Below are 26,294 nucleotides of genomic sequence, written 5' to 3'. Positions count from 1 at the left end.
AACTACAAAGCAAGTTCCAGGAGAGCCAAGGCTGTTATACAGTGAAACCCTGTCTCTAAGAACCAAAAAATTAAAAAAAAAAAAGAAAAAGAAAAACAAAATTTCAGGGTGTAGTTAAAACTCCAAATTGCCTCAGGCATGCACATGTTCTTTTTCTTGTTAACAAAACTTTCTGGAGAGAACCATGATCTGAATTTGTGAAATTCAAACTAGTGGGGAAAATGCAGTTTCAAATACCTTATGTAAATAAGAAAATAATTTTTATTCAAATGAAAAAAACAGAAGGAAACAAACACAAAAGTCTCAGTGTGCCAGGCAGTGGTGGCACATTCTTTTAATCCCAGTGCTCAGGAGGTAGGTGGATCTCTGTGAGTTCCAGGCCAGCCTGGTCCACAGAGTGAGTTCCAGGCCAGCCAGGGCTACACAAAGAAACTGTCTTGAGGAAGAAAAAATAAAAATGCCTCGAAGTCCCACAGCTCTATGATGTCAAATGCTGATGGAAGCCAACCTCTTCAGGGTTTCCCTGAACTAATGCCTGGATTCGCACTGCAGTGGCATGAAAGCCGAGATCTCTGGATCCATGACTCTGTTCCCAAGCCCAGAGGCAATCTCCTCAGGCAGCCCAGGTATTGTAACTAGACAGGAGAGGTGTAGTTGTTCCACATGGACCTTTGACAACACTATGTATCCATCTATCATGCAGCAAGAGAAGGCATTTAGACACTCTTGTTGCTAATAAGAGTAAACTGCACCATGCCAAGATAGCTACCAGCTACACAAAACTTTAGGCTAAAATATAATATTCAATAGGATATTAATTTAATTTCAGCAATTAAATGGCACTTTATGCATCAAAACATTTATAAAATCCCCACCTTAGTTTATCTTTATAGTTCCTTCTAAGAACAGTGTTTCTCAAAGTTCACATGAAGTAAGTGCTGACAAAAATGGAATTGAATGTCTCCAAAAAATGGTCATCAATCAAATTTCATGTGAAATTTTAATAAGTTTATATCTGAAACATACATACACCTAAAAACAACGTTGATAGAGAACCAAAATTCCATCATTCCATTATTACAAAGTCCAGCAACAGATCAAAAGTTCAACCCTAAAAACAGGGTCTTGTAATCACATACTACATACATCACTAAGACAAATCCCTGTCTTACTCATCATTGTCATCATCTACCGCAGCATAGATGGCTTGATTCCTCCTCTTAATCTTCTTTCTTTGTTCAGGCTCATGTTCATTACTGAGCCTCTTCAGAGGAAACTCAGTTAAGTCCTTCTCATCCCCAGACTCCACATGCTCACCAGGTTTCCCCTCCCCACCAGCTGGAGAATGGGATGTATCATCAGAGGACACAAACATGGAGCCTGGCAAGTTCCTGATGTCAGAAAAGCTTGTGGAAAGGTCAGAAGCTTGATCAGAAGGTTCCACAGAAGGTGTATTCATGTCACTGCAAGCACTTACAGCTTCCTCCTCTTCCTCTTCCTCCTCGTCCAGCATTATCTCGTCGGGATTAATGGAGGACAGGGCAGACGTGTCTGTGTTGTATTCACTGTGGTCTTCTTCAGAGTCATCAGTCCCCACGTCACCGTGCCGTTCATACTCCCCACACAGACGACGCTCTTCCTTGACCTTCTGTAGCATGACATTGATGTCCGTGATGCCAAGCTGGGCACAAAACTCAGTGGTCTGAGGGTTGATCCTGTGGACCAGTTGCACTTGTGTCTGTGGCTTACTAGGATCATAACAAGCAGCTGTCATGCTGAAGTTACAGGGAACTTTAGGGTCATGGTTCAGTTTTTCCATCACTTCTTCCATAGCTTCTTCGGTTGCACTATAATCCCACCTGTAACAATCAGAGCAATTTTTTTGTGCAAGCCATCACCTTCAAACAGTAAGTAATAAAACCCACGTATGGACTCCAGGTATAAGAATTAAAAAAGAAACCTTAAGAAATTCCACACAAAAGCTGCAGAGATGGCTCAGTGGTTAAGAACACTGGTTACTCTCCCAGAGGATCCATGTTCTATTCCCAGCACCCCCATGGTGACTTATAGCCCCCATGGTGACTAACTCCAGTTTTCATCTGACTCCCTCTTCTGGCCCTCCATAGGTGCCAAGCATACACATGGTACATAGACATTCATGCAGGGTAATTATCCATATACATAAAATAAAAATTTAAAAACCTACATGGCAAAATTGTAACTTGACTAAGCAAAGAATCTTTAAAAATAAGCTCCTAAGAAAAAAATTTTACTCATCTTTCAAAACAAATATATGTGTGTGAACTAAATCTTCACTATACTATAGTCTGAAGCATGTTTACAGACTCAAAAACTTACTTGGGTTGATGCTTAACAGACACTTTCTTTTGTCAGCCTTGAAAAAGAATTTGTAGCTATCTCCAATGTATAAAACTGGAGTCTCAGGGCCAGTGCCTAATGGGGCTAGGGGGTGTAAGTCCCCCAGCCAGAACCAAATTAGAGACAACACAAATGCATTAAGTCATCAAGCAATGCCAGGAGGCTTGCCAAATGCTCAAATCCAAAAAACCATTGTCCCTTCACCCCCTCCTTTCTACAGACTCCAGGGATTAGAATACAACATGTAAAGAGACAAAACTGTACACAGTGCAGAAGGCAAGCCCTAAAGTGAACTACCTTGTGTGCAGACCATTATTTTCAGGCATATTCCAAAGGTTCCCAGTCACATTAATCAGGTCATCAGTGGCCCTGAGGACAGTAAGCCACTCAACATCATACTCTAAGTACTCAGGAGCACTGGGGTCATGTTCTATTTCTAACACCTAAAGGGCAAAATCAGAAATTTTAGTAATTCATTTATGCTTAACAGTCTAATAATTAAATCTAGTTAATTTTAAAATGTTAACATAAACAACACCAAAAAATGCTCAGGAAACAAAGTATAAATAGAACAAATAAATTCTGAAGTAAAAACTACTCTTTAAAAATCACTGGAAGAGTAAAACTTTTGTAAAATTACTAATTTTTTTATTACCTGAAGAAAGTCTCTGTGTGGTAAGCATTTGTCCAAAGCTAAAAACTTGGTTGCTTTGCCTGCTTGTTCTTCATCTGTGGCCTATAGAACACAAACCATGATGTAAGAATGTTAAAACATCACAAGTAATTCACACATTGAATAGAGCAAAAATAACATTTCTTACATGCTTCTAATTCTGTGTCAGAAGAATGACTAACAAGTAAACAAGGGAGGGAGGGAGAGAGAGAGGAAGGGGAGGGAAGGAGAGGGGAGGAGAAGGGAAAGGAAGGGAAACCATTATTGACTGCCATTTCTGCCAAAACTCAAAACAAACACTGATAACGAAAATGATGTCAGATACTGACGTGTGTCACACGAGTAACTCACAAAAACAAACAAATGAAAGAAACTAGTTGTTAAAAACTTGTCCTTTATAATTCTTTTTACAGGAATTATTCAGAAGAGACACAGTGCAAATCAGTCATCTACAACTAAGGATGCAAAGTTCATCACAAATAGACATAAAGATTCTGGGGCAAGATGGACATGTTGTCAGACTGGTCTGTGAGCCAGGTGGTGACGCACACCTTTAATCCCAGCACTTGGGAGACAGAGGCAGGCGGATCTCTGTGAGTCAGAGGCCAGCCTGGTCTACAGAGAGTTTCAGGACAGCCAGAGCCACACAGTGAAACCCTGTCTCAAACAAACAACAAAACAACACACACACACACACACACACACACACACAAAATCCCCAAAAGCTCAAGAGTCAGCTGGGTCTGGTGACACAGGTCAGGTCAGTTTGATCTACATGTGCAAAGGTGAGCAGTGTCTGCAGGTTTCCTTGGATGTCAAGCAAACATGGTCCCTGAGTGGCTAGACAAAATGAAGATGTAACTTTTGCCCTTCTGGAATAAGACCACAGCAGAAAGTGTTTTGGGAGTATTCTCAGATACAATCTCAGCAATGTTGTAAAAGTAGGAAAGTAGTTTGGGAAGCACTACATATCAATTCCTCTCTAGAAAGTGCTCATTAAAGCACTAAAGACTCTGAAACATTCTATATAAGACTTCAAGAAATCTCCAACTGCTAACCTTGCTTCTTTTTCTAAGTGATTTCCAACGTTCCCCAACCCCCACCAAAAAAAAAAAAAAAAAAAAAAAAACCGCCTCTGGTAGTCATCCTGTACTCCTGCTTTCTCACCAAATCCTTATTACTCTGCCCCCCCAAATCTCTCTAGACTCTGCTTCATTCTCTGTGCTCTTCGCCTTAGGTCAGAACCTCCTTTTTTGCTAAGCAGTACTTTGTCTCTGTTGATATCACTCCATTGTACACACATACCTGCCAATTAGTCTTTCTAGAACAACCACCTGGTTCCATCAGTCTCCAACTGTCCCATCACCTTCTAGCTAATACCCAAACTCTTACTTTATCATCAAATGCTCCATAGGGAAACGACCTAGAAAATGCAGGTTAACAGCTGGAGATCCTGCAAGGTCTCCTGTAGCCCTTCTCAGAGGTCTAAAGGCCCACTGAGCACCATCTTTCTGGAATGGCTGTGACATGTGGTGCTTCCCAAAGCCACTAGACCAAACCTTTCTCTACATTAAAAGTACTACTGTTTCTGAAACAGTTTTATTTGAAAATATCCCTAAGGCCCTTTTTAATTTGAACTTACTCTAAAGGACTAAGTGCCCTAGCTCTGCCCAGAAAGAAGTTCTGATTCTGTTCAGGATGTATCTATCCCTAAGCCTCAGGGATGGGAGCCAGTACCAAGTGCACTGTGCTCTCAGACCTTTAAGTCTTTGAACATGTTGGTCCCTCTGTTAAAACACTCATAGGCTCTATCTCCTCCTGACATCTCCAGGTCCAGCTCATACATACAGTCCTTTGCAAACTCCTTCCCCATCAGTAGACCAGTCTGACCCCAGCAGTCTGCCTTGGGTGCCCTCAATGACCTCAACCTTTTCCTACCACAATCCCCCTGCTTGCTCATTTCTTCCCCAGTGAGCAACTCCTCAGGGGCGAGCTGTGTTTCAGCCTCTGGCTGTACCACTGTGCCCACAGTGTCCAGTTCATGGATGTTTAGTAAGTGTTCATTAAAGCTAAGGGCCTATATTTTCTGTCCTACCTGATGCTGCATCAACGCTGCAAATTTCACATGAAGGTGTGCAGAAAACCAGTAGGCGGGCTTTAGGTGCTCCAACAGCTCCGAGGCGGCAGGACTCCCTAGCGTGTTATTTTCCACTTCTTGGCGGAAAAAAGATTTGGTCTTAAGAAGTTGCTTCTTATTTCCATAATGATATATACTTCTTGGCCAGTCATGAGATAAGAATATATCTACAGGCTGCTTCAACTTGAAGAACAGAAAGAAAATCCTTAAAAATAGACTAACCAAAAACAATCCCTCCCTCTCTACACCATGCACCCGCTCTTGTAGACTGATAATCTAGCTTTCTGTGGTAATTCATCCGAAGGACACTTTAAGGAAATAATAAAAATACTAAACTCCTCATTTGCCTAGACAAGGAGAATCAGCCTTTTCTGTGCTTCAGAAATTACCCTACTTTCTGTAGCAAAGGCAGGGCAGCAGAGACACTTTACTGCCAATTGGCCCAGTCCTGCCGTGCCAGATTCCTAAAATATATAATAACCATGGTTCCTTTGCCCTGGTTAAGAAATTATAATTTTGGCCAGGCAGTGGTGCCGCATGCCTTTAATCCCAGCACTCAGGAAGCAGAGGCAGGCAGATCTCTGTGAGTTCGAGACCAGCCTGGTCTACCAACCAAGTTCCAGGAAAGGCTCCAAAATAATACAGAGAAACCGTCTTGAAAAACCAAAAACAAAAAGAAAAAAGAAATTATAATTTTGAAGAGCTATAGAAAACAGACTTAATAAGACTTCTAATGTAATTAATACAGTAAACCCAAAAACTTTACAGGAAAAAACTAGGAGATGGGAATATGGATGGGTGGCACAGTGTTTGCATGGTCAGCCTTCAGTAGAGACCCCTAGACTACCATCAATTTTTTCTCTAATGTATTCACATAGCACCAACTAAAAGTTCTCCCTCTGCCATTTATTATCTAGAGTTGCTTACAAAAATATGTTCTAATGTTGTATGAAAGGAGAGGTTAGCACTCCCCTTGACAAAAATGTTCTACACTCTTCTTACTCTTCAGCACTATCAAGTAATAAGAAACAAGTACTTGGAAAACGAAATTGAAACAATAACTATTTAAGACAATATAACGTAGGTCAGATATACCAGCCACTGAACAGATAGGGAGAACTGAAGAAGAGTGATGGCTCTCAACTAGAGAAACGTGGTCAGAAAGTAGCATCCAGTTGGCTTTAAGGGGTAAGTAGATCACACTCATGAAAGGAAAAGCATCCAAGAGAAGTAAAACAGATCACAGGAAAGGCCTGCGAGTACTGCAGCTCTAGGGACAGAGCAGGACATGAACACTGAGACAGGCTCTACTATAAATACAAGCGAGGTCCTGGGTAGGGTTCTTGTCAAGCTACACCTTGACTTGGTATTCCTAATTAGGTAAGGCAGAGGGGGAGCTATCTCACCAAACTTGATCAAGATTATATGAAATGCCACGTGTGAACACTGCTCAGCCCAGTATCACCCCTGTAGTGGGTCTCAAAAACTCAGTTTCACCCATTCATCATTTAAGTCAGTATTCTGATACCATCTTCACAATTTGTCATATACTCTATCATCTTCCTCATTAGCTGTTTTCTATTTAATATTATTTAGTGGTTTTTATCTAATACTAAAACTTAGTAATATAAAATTTTGTTTTCTCTTCCGAGATAAGATTCTACTTTGTAACCCAAGCTAACCTCAACTTCACAATCTTCTTGCCTCAGCCTGCTAGAGGACGGGACTAGGTGTGTACCACCACACTGGGCTAAAATATTTATTTAAAAGTATTATTTTATTTTAGCATATATACTTTATTCTTAATATATGAAACCATAAATATTTTACAACTGCTTGCTAAATAAACTTTTAACCATTAAAAATTAAAATTTGTTCACCTGTGAGCCTCCTAAAAACTATTCAAACTCTGAATTTTAGAAATACTGAATTGCTATTCTTAAATGTTGCAAGCCCAATCAAACACATTTTGGTACAAAATTAGTCTACTCTTATGTACTTTGTACATACCTGTTTTAATTTGTAGACCTCTATATTTCTCACGTGATATATACTCCTTATGGTAGATGAATTATAAGGGGGACATTCAAAATGACCTTAAATTGAAGAGAAATAAACTGTATTACCATTGTCTTTCCAAAAGGGATTCCAAATTTATATTCATATGGACTAGTAACAAAAAGCCCATCTTTGCAGTCCATGTCAATGGTTTAGAACCATAAAGAGCAGAGGGGCGAAGCAAATAGACTTGCAATTACCAGTTACATTAAATGTGTACCTTTTAATTGCCAATTTAATTTATGAAATTTGTGGAACTGTATGGTTCTAAGCCACTGCTCTAACTAAAAATCAGTTAGATACAGTGGTATGTACATTGTGATGTGTCTAAAAAATGAACTATCCACAAATGAACAGATTAAAGACATGGATTTCAAAAACATGTTAACCCTGGTCCTAGGCCCTCTGCATATGTGGGTGACAGTTGTGAATTGGTCTATCTGTGGAACTCCTAGCAGTGGGATCAGGGCCTGACCCTAACGCTTGAGCTGGCTTTTGAGAACCTATTCCTCATACTGGGTTGCCTCTCCCAGCCCTAATACAAAGGGAGGAGGGTGTGTAGTCCTCCTTCAAGTCCATAAGCCATGCATTGCTGACACCCATGGGAGGCCTGCCCTTTCTGACAGACAGAGGAGTGGATGGTGGGGGAACAGGAGGAGAGGAGGGGAAACTGGGTGGAATGTAAAATAAATGAAAAAATTTTGTCGGGTGTACCTTGTGGCATGGGTCAGTGGGGGAAAGAAGGCACTCCAAGATGAAATGTTAGGGCTTATGTGGCAGCAGGAAGGCCCAGCCTCTCTGATGAACTGAACCACACAAACTGAACAGCCGTATAAGAGCGTATTTACTGATTGTTACACAAAGTATTTGCTCATACCACGGTCCCTAATCTAATTTACATGTCTTACTAACGGAGGGCATCACTTGTCTCCATGACTCTAGTCCTTTATTTTGTATTGTTTGTAATACACAATAAAGAGTCTTAGGTGGGCCTGAAGCATCTTGTGACCAAAGTCATGGAATGGCTGTAATGCCCCTTCAGCAAAACAAGCCCTGTTTTCCATAAGAATTCTTCAAGGTCAAAGTACTTCTAAAAAACAGCCGTTCACTCTAAAATCTACCCCAGATACAGTGCCTCTACTAAATTCCTACAACAAAAATGTAATTAATAATAATAAAAACAGGAAAAAAATTAAACCAGGAAACAAGCTGCAAAAAGATGGAAGTGTAAAACACACTGTTCAACACATTAAAACTCCTGGATACTCAGTAGTGACATGAAATAGTAACACCCAATTGGAAACAGCAATTCCCTGGCTATGGGAAGGGGGAAAGAGAAGAATATGATAGGCCGGTCAACAATGAACTTCAGTTATACCTATACTGTTGTATTTCTTAAAAAAATCAAAATTAAAATTGGAAAATACTGAACTGATAAAACTAGATCACGAACACACAGATACGCTATATAGTATCTACATTTTATGTGAATAAAATTCTTATAATAAAAAGAATAGTATCATTTATCTAAGAAATCTGATGAATAAGTCAAACTATAAATTTTGCTAATTTTACTCTAGAGCATGCAAGCTCTAAAAAATAAAAGTCATTCACTCAAAACAATACCTTTTCGATAGTCATGAGATTTAAAGATGCCTGAGATCCCACCAATCCTTATACCTCGGTATTTTACTACTCCAGCCAAACCTGAAAAATTATGCAATTCAGTAAAATGTTATAGGCAAAACGAAATCTACTAAGAGAATAAACCATTTATAAGTCTGGGATCTATGCAGTCCTCAAACTATTAGAAAACATTTGTCATAAGGTTACTCTTCATATATCACTAATATGCTGATGACACATGAGGCAGAGAAAGCCTGGAGTCAATCAGCCAAGAAGACCAAATGGATTCTAAAAGGATGAATGAGGTCTGGTATTCAAATCAAACAGAAACACCGTGGTACCTCGTTGAACATGCAGGAGATGGCAGGAACTGGAGAGAGGAAGAAAAATGTGCTGTGGAGAAATTACACCGTAGGAATCAAGTCAAAGGTAATAAAGAACATGCAGTTTCTACATTTCATTTTTGACTCCTCTAGCAATTTAACCTTTTCTTTTTGTTTGAGACAAGTCACACAATGTCGCTGTGGGTGGCCTGGAACTCACTACGTTTGATGCTGGCATCAAACTCCTAGAGGTCTGCCTGCTTCTACCATCAGAGTGCTGGAGTGAAAAGCACGTAGCACCGTGCCTGGCCCAACTTCATCTTTTCATAATACTGAGGTTGTTTGAAGATGATAAGTCAATAATAAAATAGGGAAACAAAAGTCCTGAAGTTATGATTTCATCACTGGAAAAGCCTGAAAATTACTCTAGGAACAATCTACATTTAAGTAAAGAAATGAAAGGATTGCAAACTTTAAAAGATGAAAAATGTAGAGAATAAAAGAAACATTTCAAATGACAACATAAGGAATCCAATCAGCTAAATCCAGAATTCAGGAAATGCTACAAGATAATCATTTTCTACAACAAATAAACCACATGGGAAAAAAGGGAGAGAAAGAGAAAAAGACTCACTGAAGGCTAAGAGACAGAGACCTGAAGACCAAATATTTGGACTCTACCCAAACCAAGTCATTTGTAGAGTTGGTAACTTAAGACATGCAGAGAAATTAGAGTAGGAACAAGGCAAAAGATAATAATGAATAACTTACTTCAGTTTGTTATAAAATGGTGCTACATGTGTTTTTTTTTTAAAAATCACTCAAAAATCATGTGCTTAAAGATATACAAAAGAAGTAATCTAGTGAGCAGGATTTGCTATAAGTTATTCCAGTCATCTCCCAAAGGAAAAGTTTAAACAACACCGAATATTTGAATATGGGGTATAACAGTAATAGTTGTCAAAGTTAACAAGTAAGCAAAATTTACTATACTACTTGGTATTTTTCTGTATGTTTAACATTTCCATTATAAAATAAAATTCAGCATGAAAAAACCAGACTTTTGTAATCGCACTATTATTTAAACCGCTAGAAGGACGGATGTATGTTCATGACTGGCCATTGAATAACTATTTAACTCAATTCTCATGATTAAGTTAATGGCATCTCCCAAAACCCTGTATCTTCTAGATGCTGCCCAATCTGTACAAATTCTGACAAGACAAAGTGTACATAAATACATACCTAAATAGTAAATATTTGGTGCTACCCAGCCACCATAGGGTAACTCTTGCAAATGATTTGAGGCTTCATGATTTCCTCCAATGAAGATTGTGAGAACCGGGGCCTTTTTCTCTCCTGAGTAATATCTACAGCATAAGGGAATAAAGTTGTCAGGAGTCAAACTAGTCACAGCAGAAAAAGCAAAGGAGGGTCTGAAAGAAAAAGACGAGCTCAAAAACGATCAAACGCCACCCAGTATCCATCCATCCCTGTCCCTGCGAATGAATGAAATCTTGAGCTCAAGCCAGTCACACATTCATTGAGGTCAAGAACTCTGTGAAGTGCACGGCTATAGTCCGGAGCTTCTAGATCCCAGACTAGCACACAGCAAGCAGGTCCAGTAAAATGCTGGATCACTAAGTTAACTAATCCTAGAGTTCTAGCAATTACAAAGTAGGCATCTAAAACTGCTGGCGTCTCCCCGGTTCCTGGGAGGAAGTGGCAGATGTCTATAGAAAGGACAGGGACATTTCCTAAGTGCCAGGTCCTACAGGCACGGGGTCAGCGGCAGGAGGAACCTCCCGCGAGGCCCGCCCTGCTGGCCGCCCAAGGCGCACCCCGAGGGCTCCGGGGCCACGCCGCGCGCCCCTCACCTGTAGAAGGTCTGCATTTGGCGGTACTTGGGCGGCACGGCCATGCAGCGCAGGTCGGCCTCGTTGCGCACCGCCTGGAAGTCGCCGCAGCACAGGAGGAGATCCACCGGTCCCGGGCCGCGCCGCTCCGCCAGCGCCAGAGTCTCGTAGATCTTGTCCAGCTCGCCATGGCAGCAGCCGGCCACAGCCACCCGCATCTTGCCGATGGGCCGCAGAACTCCACCGCAACGCCCTCGACCACCAGCAGCCCGGAACCGACAGCAGAGGACACCAGACAGGTACCCCTCCCGGCTCCCGCCAACATTAACAGAGGCGCGGCGAGTTTGGATTCGTTTGTGTAACTTCCGGTTTCCAAATCTCGCGAGAGAGGGAGCGAGAAAGTCCCGGTCAACACCGGGAAGAAACTTTCATCCTTGTCGAACACAGGCGATGTCTGTCTTCGTGGATCCTCGAGTCTTAGCAATCTGATCGGTTTGATAGTTTAAAACTAGAAAAGGAAATAAAATCTCCAAGAAATTCGCCCAGCAAGGATAATCGCTTTAAAACTGAATTAGAAAGTAAAAAAATTTTTTAGTGATGACATTAAAAATTTGTAAACGCAACTTTGAAAAATCACTGATTATTTTAAAGCTATACCCCCATGGGGATTTCTAAAATTGTTTTTTTTTTTTTTTTTTTACTCAGGGGAGTGGGTATTTTCCTATCAAATTGTTTTTTGTCCTACCTAGAATGCAAAGTAAGTGTGAAAGCAGGTGAGTATCTCAAAGCAGATGAGAATCTCAAAGCAAGTGAGTATCTCAAACTTACGGAGAGGTGGTGACGAAACAATGAAGAATGAGTGGCAAAGGAGGAGACCAATAAACAACTGAAAATGTCTTCAAGTGAAGAAAATCTTATCGAGGTGATACAGAGAATTACACATTTAAACAACCGAGAAACTAGATCAAGAAACAAAAAACTCGATCGGCCTGTGGTGGCACACGCCTTTCATCCCAGCACCTTGGAGGGAGAGGCAAGGCTGATCTCTGTTGACCTCTGTAAAGTCCTGGCCAGCCTGGTCTACAAAGTGAATTGCAGGACATCGGAGCTGTTTGTTACACCGAGAAACCCAATCTCATAAAACAAAACAAAACAAAAAACCCCACAGAGAAACTGTCTCAAAAAAGAAAAGGTAATCTAATCAAGCTTCTACAGAGATTTGTAAATCCATCCCTACTCCTTTTTTCTTCTGTGCCTGCTCTCTTTGTTTGTTTGTTTAAGACAGGGTCTTTCTATGTATCCCTGGCTGCCCTGGAACTATGTAGATCAGACTGGCCTGGACCTCTCAGAACTCTGCTGGCCTTTGCAAGTCCCTCACTTCGGGGGTTAAAAGTGTATGCAACCACGAGTGGCTGTCTGCTCGCTTTTAAAAAATAGACACTGTTCTAGGAACAAAGACACCAAAATTAATTCTAAATAAAGCAAGACATGTAAGTAGACCTAGGATAATTGAAAGATTCTAGAATGATGTCAAAGACTAAATTCTGCCAGACAGGCTGCTGGTTAGAAGGTTAGAAGTGGGCTGTTTCTGTTGTTTTTATCCCCCCCCCCATTGGGTAGATCTCCAAATGAATTAGGATGCCACTTTGAGGGGAAGGGGGAGGGAATGTCTAAAGGAGAAGGGTGGTGACATGCTGCTGTGGAAATTCTTCTCTAGGCAAGGCCAATACTAAGTACCCACCTAGCACCAAAGCTATGGCTCTGCTAAATTCCTTTTTTTTTTTTTTTTTTTTTTTTCAAGACAGGGTTTCTTTGTAGCTTTGGAGCCTGTCCTGGCACTTGCTCTGTAAACCAGGCTGGCCTCAGAACTCACAGAGATCCACCTGCTTCTGCCTCCCGAGTGCTGGGATTAAAGGTGTGCACCACTACATCCTTTCAGTGAGTTTTTAACATTGTCCTTCTGCATTAGAATTTTGAAACATCAAAAAAAAAAAAAAAGATTTGACAGTACTGTTAAATGTAACTCCCAATCTATTGTATATGTACTTATATGACCATATTGCCGTGACTGGTCTTGAACTCCTAGGCTGAAACAGTTCTCCTTCCACAATTTACTAAGTGGCTGAAATTGCAAATAGCAAGCCACCCAGTGACTGACTGGCTTTCGTTTTTATAGGAATTACTTCCTTCTAGATTTTTTTTAACGTGTTCTCATTTTGTGTATATGTACCTTTAAAACCATGCCTAATATTAAATATGACTTTAAAACAAAAGTTTCTGGGCGTTGGTGGCGCACGCCTTTAATCCCAGCACTCGGGAGGCAGAGGCAGGCGGATCTCTGTGAGTTCGAGGCCAGCCTGGTCTACAGAGCTAGTTCCAGGACAGCCTCCAAAACAATACAGAGAAACCCTGTCTCAAAAAACCAAAAAAAAAAAAGTGGAACTAAAGGAACAAATTTATGAAAAGATAAGACATACACCTAACCTCCCATAAGGTCTACATTCTTCTATCGTTTGACTACTGGTACAAAATGCCAGAATCTCATGAAGATATCCAAATACAAATTAGATGAGCTTTAATTTCCAAATCTCTTTTGAGGAAGTAATAACAATGTGGCATACATCAGAACATCTAATTAATAGAAGAAAAAGAGGGCAATTTTGCTACATACCCTACCCGCCCCACCCCCCTTTGTTGAGAAGAGTCTGGCTGTACAGTCCCAGAGTAGCCCAATCCTCTTGTCAGTGCTGGGATGAAAGGTGTGGAGCGCCACACTGGGATTACTCCTTTTATTACTACAGGCTAGTGAAGTCTCAAAGGGTGGGGTTCTTTGGTCTTTTAATTCCTTCTGTCTTCTGGTGGTGTGCATGATTGTCAGGAGGATTGTGTCGTTGTAGCTCCAGGTACCATCAGCTACAGTTTCCAGGAAGGAACCACAATGCCCTTTCTCCTCAGTCCATCTCACCTTCCTTTTCTCTGTTTGCTTGTTTGTAGACAGAGTCTCACTCTGTAGCCTAAGATGGCCCCCGTTGAAGTGCTTGAGTTACAGGTTAAGTGTCAACAGACCAAGCACAGCACCTAGTTTCTTCCTCTTGGTTTTGTCACCAGAGGAACAGTTTTCCAATCTTCACCGGTTTTCTGGAAGGAGATACCATAGTTGTGCCTGCATTTAATCATGTCTTCACTGCCCAAGCCCAGGGAAGCAGGCTTCATGTGAAAAATAAATACACAAGCCAGCCAGTGGTGGTACATACCTTTAATTTCAGCACTTTGGGAGGCAGAGGCAGGTGGATTTCTGAGTTCCAGTCAAGCCTGGTCTACAGAACAAGTTCCAGGACAGCCACAGCTATACAGAGAAACCCTGTCTCAAAAAACCAAAAATAATAAATAAATAAATACACACACACACACACACACACTTTGGAGGGAGCCATCTTAGGATATATAGTGAAACTTGTCTCCCCTGGGGAAGACTATTTCTCCCATTCCAGATTTTTTAGTTACTTGAAATTATTTGCCTACGTTAGAGGTCCTGTGGGATTTTCCTCTCCCATGATATCATGTCCATTGTTTTGTTTGTTTTTGTTTTCTAAGGCATGGTTTTCTCGTGTAGCCTCAACTGTCCTAGAACTGGATCTGTAGACCAGGCTGCCCTCTAACACAGAGCTCTGTCTGCCTCTGCCTCCGGAGTGCTGGGATATTAAAAGTATGTGCTGCCACCACCCGACAGCATGTCCAATGGTGTCATCCTTGTTTATGCCTAGTTTGTCAGCCATGCCCATGAGGCTTCATGGATATAGCATCTCTGACATTTATTAGAGACACAATCACACAGCAAAATTCCTCTGGCTCATTTGATCTTTCTTCCTCTTCTGTGGTGACTTCTTAGCAGAAGCTCTGCTGTAGTTCTGAGTGAAAGTATATTATTGACATGAGCACAGCCATGTCAAGGATCCCAATGCCCCAGACCCATGTAAATGGTCAAGCCTTCCTCTAGTCCAAGGATGAGGAAAGATTGCCTTTTAGCTAAAATCAGAGTAAGCAGAAACTATCAACTCTTAAAGGCTAGTCTCACAACCAAAACTACAAGAATTTTTTCTATTCTTGTTCAAAAGTGTTCAAAATTTAAAAGGTATTTCAATGACTATGTAGATGGCTTTTGATAGGACATCCATTTTCACAATACTAATTTTTTCCATCACTGAGCTTAGGAAGTCTTCTTTTCCCGTGTCTTCCTCAAATTTCTTTCTTCGATATTTTAATTTTTCATCGTAGAAGTCTTTCACTTGATTACTTAGACATCCCATTTTTAAGACTGTTGCAGATGAAATTATTTCATTGACTGTAGAGAGAAGCCTTCCCTTCAGCCTGGTCCCAGAGCCTCATCAGTCCCAAATAAACACATAGGAGGCTACATTACTTATGAAGTTTTTGGCAGTTTGCTTGGTTTCTTACTGGCTATCTCTGACTTTAGTATTTACTTCATAATTATTAATCTAAGTATTTCTCTTACCGGAGAAAGGGTCTGGACATCTTACTTCTATGGCAGCTACATGATGACTCCCTGTGTTTCTCCTTCCCAGAGTCCTCTTCGACTCCTAGTCCCACCTATCTTGCTTCCCTATTGGCCAACAGTGCTTTATTCAACAACCAATAAGAGACAGATTTCAGAATGACATCTCCCATCAATTGACTTCTTTCTATTTATCTATTGCTGGTGTACAGGAAAACCACAAAATTTTTTTTTGTTTTTTTTTTCGAGACAGGGTTCTCTGTATTGTTTTGGAGGCTGTCCTGGAACTCGCTCTTGTAGACAAAGACTTTTCAGATTTATTTAGGGCTACTTACTTCCTACCCTATATTTTCAATTTTCTTCATTAAGCTCTATTATTGTGCTGGCTAGTCTTGTGTCATACAAACTAGAATTATCCTAAAGGAGGGAACTTCAATTGAGAAAATGTCTCCATAAGATGCAGCTGTAGGGCATTTTCTTAATTAGTGATTGATAGAGGTGGGCCCAGGCCATTGTGGGTGCTACCATCCTGGGCTGTTTGTCCTGGATTCTATAAGACAGCAAGCTGAGCAAGTCGTGGGGAACATGCCAATAAGCCTCACCTCTCCATGGCTTCTGCATTAGCTCCTGCCTCCAGGTTCCTACCCTGTTTGGGTTCCTGTCCTGATTTCCTTTGATCAACTCTGATGTGGAAGTGTAAGTCAAATAAACCCTTTCCTCCCCCAACTTACTTTTTGGTCATGGTGTTTGGAACTTCGGGTTAGAAAGTCATTGAATGCTGAGAGCTCAGTCAGCTGCTGTGTTGGAGCTTGGAAGATAAGAATGTGGAGAGCAGTGCAGAATGTGGAGGTCTTGCTTGTGAACTTTCAGAGGGTTTTAAAGACTATCAGGGCCATTTGCTATTTTGAATTGATATTCTGTCATTCTGGTCAGCTGGGGCTGAAGATTCAGTTGTTATTAACAAGAGATCAGCACTACTGAATGCAACCTTTGCATTACTGGAACAATTGTGCTGGTAAGCTGGAGCTAAGGAAGGAATTAGTGGTCATTAAGAAGAGACCCACAAGCCGGGCATTGGTGGCGCACGCCTTTAATCCCAGCACTCAGCAGGCAGAGGCAGGCGGATCTTTGTGAGTTCGAGACCAGCCTGGTCTACAAGAGCTAGTACCAGGACAGCCTCCAAAGCCACATAGAAACCCTGTCTCGAAAAACCAAAAAAAAAAAAAAAAAAAAAAAGAAGAGACCCGCAGAGTTGAGGTGAAATCTGGGAAGTGTTTGCTTAGGGTCAGCACACAGAATCTGTATTCCAGGGGCAGCTGAGGTTGTGCCTTGTGCTGGCAGCTGAACTTGGTAGCATAAGTGTCACCCAGGTAGTACTGGTTTTGAAGGCATGAGGGGGTCATGGAAAGTGCCTAAGGCTTGACACTGCCAAGCAGAGGCCATTGGTGAAGGTTCAGCCTCAGTGACAGTTGAAGGCCTAAGACTGAAGGGGTCATGCAAAGAAGGTGGGGTTTGGCACCCTGAATTGAGTCTATGAGAGACTTCTGGCGAAAGTGCAGGCCAGCTGCAACGGAAGACCTCAGCATTTTGGAGATGCCAGTACCATGGACTGCCAACCAAGAACAGCAGCAGCAGTGGAGTGAAGCCAGCCGGAGACTAGGAAGACAAGTCGAGTGTGCTGCAGAGGGCAGAGCTAGAAAAGTGACTCAAGCTACTTGGAGGAGCCCGGAAGATTGAGAATGAACCCCAGATAATTGGACTTTGAGTTATTTACACTGTCAGTTTGGCTTTGCTTTGTTCAGATTGTGACTGTGTCCTGGTTCTTCCCTCTTGAAGAGATTATTTAATTTAATTTTGAGTTTTTACAGGAGCACACAGCTGAAAGACTTTGAACTTTTAAAAGAGATTTTTGATTTTTAGAGAGATTGGATATTTTAAGGAGACTACAATTTTAATGTGTTTGAATTTGTAAAGACTGGAATTTTTTAAAAGGTTATATGTGTTTTTAATGTGAGATCTTGAAGATGATAAAAAGGAAAGGTGTGGCTTAATAGTGATGTGTTTCTGTGTCAGGCTGACAAAGGGAAAGTTGTGCTTTATTATTATTATTATTATTATTATTATTATTTTAGATACAAGGAGAAGTGTCATTCTTGCTTGTAGAAGTTCTGTAATCTGTAATGATGTTCTCTGGGCTTAACATGACCTTTGCTGTCTTAAAACTACAACAGCTTCAGTTTCTGAGAGCAGACCCCCACAAAAGTGTGCCCACTAACATTTGCTTATGAAGGGGGAAGGAGGGCTCATGAGGTACTGGGGACAGCACCTCATAAGTCTGGTCCATGAGTAAATATAAACAGTTAACAAGTGCTGAGGGGAGTTTGTGAGTGACTATCCTCTGAGTCAAACAACCAACATCTCAGGTATTATGGTATGCCAGGTTGCGTAAGATCATCCCAGCTGGGCTGCTGAGGATTCATACACACCCACACCCACCCACACCGGGGGTAGGGGTGGTGGTGGTGGTAGTGGTTACAGAGAGAGAGCAGTCCAAAAGGCAAAAAGTTAATAGCTAAGGGAAGTTCTCAACTAATACAGTGATGTACACTTGTTCCAGCCTAAAAACAGATGATCCAGAGGCTTTCAATGTATTTTTTTAGAGGCTTGAGGAACTAACAATGATCTCAATAGCAGACTCATATTGGCTTTGTTTTTTTTTTTTTTTCTTTTCTCTTTTTGAGTTACTAATTCTGTTCTCTGGAAGTACTTCCAAAATAACCTGCCTGTCCTCCTATCTTGTCCCAGGATGAAGCAAAGTAAAAAATGTGTATTCAAAAAACATTTAACATATGCCTATGGTAGGCATTAAGATAAAAAAACCAGGAAGACAAGCCAGGTGTTGGTGGCACACGCCTTTAATCCCAGCACTTGGGAGGCAGAGGCAGGCGGATCTCCGTGAGTTCGAGGCCAGCCTGGTATACAGATCGAGTTCCAGGACAGCCTCCAAAACAATACAGAGAAACCCTGTCTCAACTAACCAAACCAAGCCAGGCGGTGGTGGCGTCTGGTAAAAAACAAAAAACAAACACAAAACACAAAACAAAAACAAAAAAAACAAAAATCCAAGAAGACAAAACATAAAAAGTTACTTCTCCCAAACTTCTATAATAAGTATATATAACAATATCTCTAACAATATATTCTATTATATACAATATATATTATATATAACCATATGTAACAACAATGTAGAATATATGTTGTTAGAGATAGTATATATATTGAATACATAGAGAGAATATACTGTTAGAGCTATTATGTTACAGGAAAAAACAATTGATGCCTGATGTTAAAGGAGGCTGATGCAGGCTGGGGAGATGCTTCAAGCAAAACCTTGTGCCACTAAACTTTGATCCCTGGAGCCCTGGAAGAAAGGGGAAAGAATCAGCTTCCCAAGCTCTTCTCTGGCTAGCACACACACACACACACACACACACACACACTATATATATATATATATATAATTTATATATGTATATATATGTAAAATGATTTTTAAGAAAAGATAATGGGGGTGGAGAAAGTCACCTAACTCTCACTTGGGGAAGGGGTTCCTGGAAGATGTATTGCCTGAGTTAATGAGTGAAGTGTAGATCACATAGCTATAGAGACTATGTGCAGAGTTACAATCTGCCTGGTTATAGCAGGCATACTAGGGCATGATTTTAGGTGCTAGGTAAATGGACATTTAAATAAAAATTTTTTCGAGACAGGGTTTCTCTGTATTGTTTTGGAGGCTGTCCTGGAGTCCCCTCTGTAGACCAGGCTGGCCTCGAACTCACAGAGATCCTCCTGCCTCTGCCTGTCAAGTGCTTGGATTAAAGGCGCGCGCCACCAATAACCAGCTAAATAATTTTTGTATTTATGAATGGTAATGTATTCTAGAATAAAAAAGAACACAAAAAGCTTTATTTCACAGAATATGATTTAGGAAAAGGCTAAAAATTTTTCAATATGTTGAAACTGGCTTTAAACAACATTATTGGATGAATAATAACACCTGGGCAAAGACTGTAGTTAGGATGCAGGCTACAGAATTTAGGATAGAATATACTGTTACAGCAGGTTCTATTAAATTTCCAGCCTTCCAGAAGTGCAACATTTTGTAACAGACCTATAAGCAAGGGTGATAAATGATACAATGAATTTAGAAAGTACAGGAGGAGATGAGGAGCAATGAGAATGATAGGCTTTTGCTCTAAGAGCACTCGGAAGCCTATTGCTTTATCCCGAGGAACAGTAACAGCCTGAATTAGAGATGGTTTCACTTATCAGCGTGTTTTAGTACAAATACTCAGTTGACCAATTTCCCCCCACCCTATGTGACTCATTCCAGGCATGTTGTTTTATTGGCTCATTTATTCTCATTAGCCCTTATTTTACAGCCGGGAGAACTGAAATATAAGGAGGCTAAGCAACCTGTCCAAGATAAAGGTGCTAACTAAAGTAGCAAGGGTTAAACCGAGGCGTCTTGGCATTAGAGTGCTCTTAACACTGTACCAGAATAAGTGGGTCGGGCACACGACGTTAAAGCAGGTCATGCTTGAGCGTTGAAGCGTGAAACCACCGTTCTTATTAGCGGCTTGAGACCTGGTTTTGAGACCAGTTTCTCCAGCCCTAAGATGGAAACAGTACTGAAACTAGGAGTTTGGTGTACAGTGAGATAATGAATGTGAAAGTGAAGTTCAAACTACGTTAGTAGCTCCACCTACCAGCGTTTAGGAAAGAGAACCTGTAAACTGAAATTTACGAGCGCAGACAGCCCGAGTGAGGCTCCGCCCCCAGCGTTGGAAGGTGGGGCAGGCAGGCCTTTGCGCATGCGGAGGCCTCTGCCCGCGCCCACCTCTGACCCTAGCGAGAGTAGCTGCTGTTTCTGAGCGGACGATTCGTAAGCCGGTATTCGGCGCGGTTACCCATTCTTCTCCTTTCTGGCCAGTCCTTCGGTGCTCGGGCGACGCCCGGAGCTCGGTCGGTTCTGAGTAGCTCGTCTGGCTTTCTACAGAGGATCCGGCTGCTGGCCCCATAGGTAGCTGTCGAAAGTGCCGGCCGCGCGCCGGCGCCGGCTGCAGCCGGGTGGGAAGGCTCAAGATGGCGTGCCTGTTGGAGACCCCAATCCGCATGAGTGTCCTCTCGGTGAGTGACCCGCTCGGCGCCGAGCAAACCGAGCTCTGCCAACAGTAATACCCCGGCGCAACGAGCTTCCCGAGCACCATCCCCGGCGGTGGCCTTAGGTGGGATACACGCGACCCGGGCCGAGCCGGAGGCGGCTCCCACTCGCGAGCTCCCACCGGTGCGGATCACCAGGGCGGCGTCGGGCAGGCGGGGAGGTCGGGCTCTAGGCAGCCGGCCCATGGGCGCGGCTTGGGCTTGGCCGAGCGTTTCCCCTGCCTCCCTCTCTGCGCGGTTGCTTCTCCAGACCGAGCTCGCTGCCTGCTGAGGTTCAGGGCAGGCCTGGGACCGAGCGTCCACTCCCCTCTCCCGGGCTGTGGCTGGAAGAGGTGGGAGCTCTTAAGCTGCCGCTGCACAGAGCTGCCAGGCTTAGGCCGTGTATCTTCTGTCACTTCCCGACACCCAGGCACCTGCCAGAGCCGCTTGTTTCTTGGCAATGGGGGTTTTATATCAGCTGCAACTCTTGCTCTTGTGTGTGGTTATTTAAACCCCTTTGCTCTCTGTTCTGCTCCTGAGGTCGAGGTTCTGACACTAGAGAAACTATGTTTCTATTGCCTGGTGTTCTTTTTTTTTTGGGGGGGGGAGAGCAAAACATTTTAGAAGGAGGAACCAAAAAGGGTAATAAAAAAGATTAAATTCCCCCATTGTTGAAAGAAGGGGACGTCTTGATATGCCAAGAATTCATGCCATTTCTTTTCTTCTTAAGTTAAAAAGAAACAATAAGCCAACAAAAAAGACGTTCACCTTCCACCCTGTTGTCCTTAAAAGAACAGGACCAGCGATGAAATGAACAAGAATGAAAGTTGCAGGGGGATAACTTTGGGGGTTTTTACAACAGGTTTTAGCTGTTGCACTCCAAAGGAGTATGCAGGCAAAGAGGGACTGACCATCTGTGAGACTTGCTGAGACTTATTGAGATGTTAGTTGGGTTCTAAATGACTTGATAAGATTCCTATAGTCTTGCAACTCCAACCAGTTCCTTTTCTCCTCTCTGACCTCTTACACAAACACACTCACCTGTTGAAAGGTACCCAGTACATCACTCCATTCAGAGTTAGAGCCTTGCAATAGGCTGCTTACCTAGAAAAGAATTAAGTTACAATACAGTACAAAGTGTAATTTTGGGAGGTTATCAACAAGTCTATCCCTGGATCCATTTTTCTCAACTGTTTACTTAAACTGCAACTAGAGAAATGTGTTCACCCAGTTATTGAGCACATTAGCCTGTTAGTCCACTTGTGATGTCCATGAATGTTTTATGGGAGAACAGACCAATGACTTCTCTCATTGAATTAAAAGGCAAAAAAAAAAAAAGGTGTAACATAATGGTTCAATTCCCCTTTGATTATGTCATCCAGACTTCACATACCCTTTAGTTCATCTGAAAAACTTTTGGTTGCGCGCCCCCCCCCCCATGCAAACGACTGAACCCAACCCTTTGAGCACATTTGGTAAGGTGCTGTTCCGGAATACAGTCCTAGCTCCACCTGTAGTTTCTTTTCTTTCTGTACATTATCAACTTGAATAGTGTAGATAATCAAAAACCTCCTTTGTCTCACTTTCCCTGTAAATGATTATGTTCTGTTTCTTTCACTCAAAAACTTCTTGAAGAATATTTTCCATTTGAGTTAGAATTTGCTTTAGCCCTATTCTCATTTGGGATCATAAACTAACTCTAAAGTCTAGTTTTCCAATTCTTTGGTCTTAGGGCAGAGCTTTGGACAAACACTTTAGAATGTCTTGAGCTTACTGATCTTACAGGTTAAAGGAAAGACTTTGCCTTTCAAATGGCTAGCTCAAGCACCACTTTAATATTAATTATTAATTAGAAGTTACTGTGTTAAGGAAATGGCTCAGTGGGTAAATTCCTTGCCTCACGAGCATGAGAACTTGAGTTAGGATCCTCAGTACCTATATAAAAAGCCCCATATGTCAGTGCATGTCTGCAATGCCAGTACATGTCTGTAAGTTCAGTACAGGGAGACAGATCCTGGAGGCTTTCTGTCCAGTTGGTGTAGTCAGAACAGGGAGCTTCAGGTTTAGTGAGAGACCAAGGCTCAAAAAAAGTAAGGTAGAAATAGAAGATGATAACGGATGTTGACCTCTGATCTGTGTGTGGGTGTACACACACACACACACACACACACACACACACACACACACACACACACACTCACTCTTACACTTGGATGAATTTCTTCACTAAGCTACTTACTATATACCAGTGATGTACAAAGCCCTGTGTTGTGTACTTTAGCAAATGCAAGGGTATCAGAAGTGCTCCGAAGGAGCTCATAGTCCTGGTGACTCTGGAGTGTGATAACTGTAAGTTGATGAATGGGAAATCAAAGTGTTTTAAATTATTTCCATCTATAGTCCATTATACCTTCTTCCTGAGAGACCACAGTTGCTTGCTTAACCTGAACTACTCAATCCACACATCTACATTATCATCTTGACTTTCTGCCTATATCTAGTCTCAGATCTTTGTGTGGATGTCATCCATAGCATCTGACAAAGCATGTTCTTTTCTCTGAGAAGACTTAGTCATGACTTGTCAGTTTGATACTGTCTTTTACTAATTGTTCTGTTAAACTTCCCTGAGTCATCTCTGTGTCTTCTTTGCCTCATACTTCTGTTTCTTATTAGTGTTGCTCACATCTTTCTGAATGATGGCCCTCATTCAGTACAGTGTTGTTTGTGTATGTACTATCACAGTGTCTTTAATTATATTTATCTATTTTGTGTCTGTGTGTATGTGGAGTGCATGTGTGCCACTGAGTGTTTATGGAAATCAGAGGCAGCTTGAGGGAGTTGGTTCTCTCCTTTCATCATGTGGGCACAGCGGGTCAATTTTAGGATATCATGCTCCATGGTGTTATTCTGCCAGTTTTTGGTTATTTTTTGAGAGGGCTGTCTTGCAATTTTGCTGGTCTTGAACTTATAGGCTCAGTGGATCCTCCTGCTCAGCCTCCTGAGCACCTACTACAGATGCGCCCTGCTGCATCCTGCTTTACTTGTTTTTCCTGCCTCAGTCCATTTCTGAATGAGTTTCATAAAGAACACTTTGGAGGACCACTCCTCAGTTGAGTTCTTCAGGGGGCTTTGGGAGGGTTGATGTTCATATACTTTTTTTTTTTTTTTTTGGTTTTTCAAGACAGGGTTTCTCTGTATTGTTTTGGAGGCTGTCCTGGAACTCACTCTGTAGACCAGGCTGGCCTCGAACTCACAGAGATCCTCTTGTCTCTGCCCCTCCAGCCCCGAGTGCTGGGATTAAAGGTGTGCGCCACCAACGCCCGGCGCTCATATACTTTTGAGCTTCAACATTGTTTATCTTCCATATGAATATATTTAAATTCATATAGGTGGATTTCTTAGGTTGAAGTTTATAATTCTTCCAAATTCCAGTAACACTGTCTACTCATATGTATGAAATTGAAGCTTTATATACATTTTTTGTTGTTGTTTGCTTTTTTCTTACTTATTTTGAGACACAGTCTCATTGTAAAACTTAGACAGGCCTTGAATTCAAGGTCCTTTTGTAGGGGCTGGAGCACTTGTCCTTGCAGAGGTCACAGGTTTGATTCCCAGCACCACATGCCAGCTTGCAGCTCCAATTTCCAGGCATGCACAGTACATAGACATACATGCAAGCAGCACACATACACAAACACCTTACAACAACAACAGCATTGTTTTGCTTTAGCCTCCAAAAGTACTATATGGATTGTTTCATGAAATGTGTTTTGAGCTTCTGACATTTTTTTGTTTTTGATTTTGGTTTTTTTTTTTTTTTGTTTTTGTTTTACAAGACAGGGCTTCTCTGTTTTGGAGGCTGTCTGTCCAGCCTGGCCTCGAACTCACAGAGATCCGCCTGCCTCTGCCTCCCGAGTGCTGGGATTAAAGGCGTGCGCCACCAACGCCCAGCTTGAAGAAGTTTTTTAAAGAGTAAATTAATTCAGAGATAAGTGCTTGGCTTTTTTATCTTAATCCCATTATTAGAGCTTTTTCTTTTTCATTCTTTTTTTTGACTACAAGCTGCTTAATAAATGCTTAAGTGAACTGTTGGAGGAGGTGGACAGATTTTGCTCTACCCCTTCAACATATTTTCCAGACATTTAAGTTATTTTGAGACAGAGTTTCTTGGTGTAGCCCTGGCTGTCCTGGAACTCACTTTGTAGACCAGACTGACTTTGAACTCAGAGCCTGCCTTTGCCTCCTCAATGCTGGGATTAAAGGTGTGGGCCACCACCTCCCCGCCCTAAATTATTTTGTATTTTTTGTACTTACTTTTGTTTTTGAAATAAGTGTAGGTTCACTGCAAGTTGCAGAGCAGTCATGTGTATAACTAACTTTGGTTACCCCATTGATTACATTTTATATAATTACAGAACCAGGAAATTGGTATAGGAATGTGGATGTTTTTGTATCATTTTATAACCACTGCTGTTAAGATACAAAAGTATCCATCACTGTGAGGATTTCATTTCCTGTGTGCTATATCTTTAAAGTCACATTCCAGATCCCACCCTTAATTTCTGGTGGCAACTACTTATCTCTTTTCCCTCAATAATTTTCTAAGTTTTCTGCATTCTTAAATGAATGGAAACATACAGTATGTGACCTATTGGGATTGGCTTTTGTCACTCAGCATTATGCTTTTGAGAGTGGTCCAAATTATTGCATGTATCTTTAGTTTGTTTCTTCTTGTCAAATAGTATCCTGTGAGTGGTTGTCTAAGCATTTGTTTATAATCAGCCATCTGCTGAACATTTTTGTTTCTAGCTTTTGACTTTTATAACCACTGTGAACAGTCACTGACAGTTCTTTCTGTGGGTATGATTGAAAAAAATGCTTAGAAGTGAAGTATTAAAAGTATCATTTTACATATGAATGATGTGTTTTAGTTTGTCAAGAAATCAAGAAACTGATGGACTTTCCAGATTACCATTTTATATTCCTATTAGTAATGTAGGAGAGATTCAGTTTCTCAGTCCTTATCAACATTATTGTTAGTTTTCATTTTAGATTCTCTAATAGCTGTGTACTGATACTATATTATGCTCTTAATTTGTGTTTATTTCCTTAATGAATAGCATTAGTTGAAATTTTTCATGGAATATGGGGAATTGTTTGTGTCTTTTAACTAACTCTCTAATTGGACTGCTTGTTTTTTGATTATTGAATTTATATGTTTATCAGGTGAGTATTTACAAGTATTTTATAGTTTGTCTTTTCTTCTGTTAGCTATAAGTAGAAAATGAACTTTGGGGCTGGTGCCCCTCTCCAAAAAAGATCTTTGGCCTCAGCCTCATGCTACACAAAAAATAACTCAAAGTAAGATCTACACTGAAGGTAGATGGCACCATGCTGTAGACTGAGGCCCTAGACTGAATAAAATGTAAAAAGGAAAAAAAAAAGTAACCCAGAGAAGATCAAAGATTTCATTGTAAAAAATCAAAATACAAAATGAAACCAACATATAAAAATCAGTGCTTTA

At 41.4% G+C, this 26,294-nt stretch overlaps 2 protein-coding genes and 1 non-coding gene across 6 annotated transcripts in view; 2 read left to right on the top strand and 1 right to left on the bottom strand.

Annotated features, from left to right (window-relative positions):
* Positions 1 to 981: 981 nt before the first annotated feature.
* Dbr1 (debranching RNA lariats 1) lies at positions 982 to 11,482 on the bottom strand. The gene is made up of 8 exons (XM_005072005.4): positions 11,074 to 11,482; positions 10,442 to 10,566; positions 8,874 to 8,954; positions 7,200 to 7,285; positions 5,148 to 5,372; positions 3,035 to 3,115; positions 2,677 to 2,822; positions 982 to 1,859 (listed from the first exon to the last, which is right to left on the bottom strand). Exons 1-8 carry the CDS (start codon positions 11,268 to 11,270, stop codon positions 1,169 to 1,171), a joined length of 1,632 nt encoding a protein of 543 aa, XP_005072062.1. The 5' UTR covers positions 11,271 to 11,482; the 3' UTR covers positions 982 to 1,168.
* Positions 6,131 to 6,256, top strand: LOC121137699. Its single transcript, XR_005875010.1, has one exon. It is a non-coding gene; the product is annotated as a U6atac minor spliceosomal RNA (small nuclear RNA).
* An 8,973-nt stretch (positions 11,483 to 20,455) lies between the features above and the next one.
* The window catches only part of Armc8 (armadillo repeat containing 8), an 85,376-nt gene continuing 79,537 nt past the window's right edge, over positions 20,456 to 26,294 (top strand). For 2 of the 4 annotated variants that reach the window (XM_040740289.1, XM_040740287.1), the window contains exon 1: positions 20,458 to 20,758. Coding sequence is in view for 2 of the 4 variants with exons in the window: in XM_040740287.1 (XP_040596221.1) it covers positions 20,714 to 20,758 (45 nt within the window). In the remaining 2 variants the exon portion in view is untranslated. Of the gene's footprint in view, positions 20,759 to 20,779; positions 20,916 to 26,294 lie in introns of those variants that run through there. The other 2 variants (XM_040740288.1, XM_040740290.1) reach the window with 2 other exon arrangements.

This window comes from Mesocricetus auratus, unplaced genomic scaffold, assembly GCF_017639785.1.
Source record: "Mesocricetus auratus isolate SY011 unplaced genomic scaffold, BCM_Maur_2.0 Super-Scaffold_100691, whole genome shotgun sequence".
NCBI lineage: Eukaryota > Metazoa > Chordata > Mammalia > Rodentia > Cricetidae > Mesocricetus > Mesocricetus auratus.
Note: the sequence above shows the minus strand (reverse complement) of the source record. Positions and strands in the feature narration are given on the sequence as shown.

Excerpts from the sequence above, each read along its gene's own strand:
- Dbr1 (XM_005072005.4), bottom strand. The coding sequence starts at position 11,270 with ATGCGGGTGGCTGTGGCCGGCTGCTGCCATGGCGAGCTGGACAAGATC. Across the intron at positions 10,567-11,073 it reads CAAATGCAGACCTTCTACAG|ATATTACTCAGGAGAGAAAA; the intron begins GTGAGGGGCGCG and ends CTTATGCTGTAG. Across the intron at positions 8,955-10,441 it reads ACCAAATATTTACTATTTAG|GTTTGGCTGGAGTAGTAAAA; the intron begins GTATGTATTTAT and ends ATAATTTTTCAG.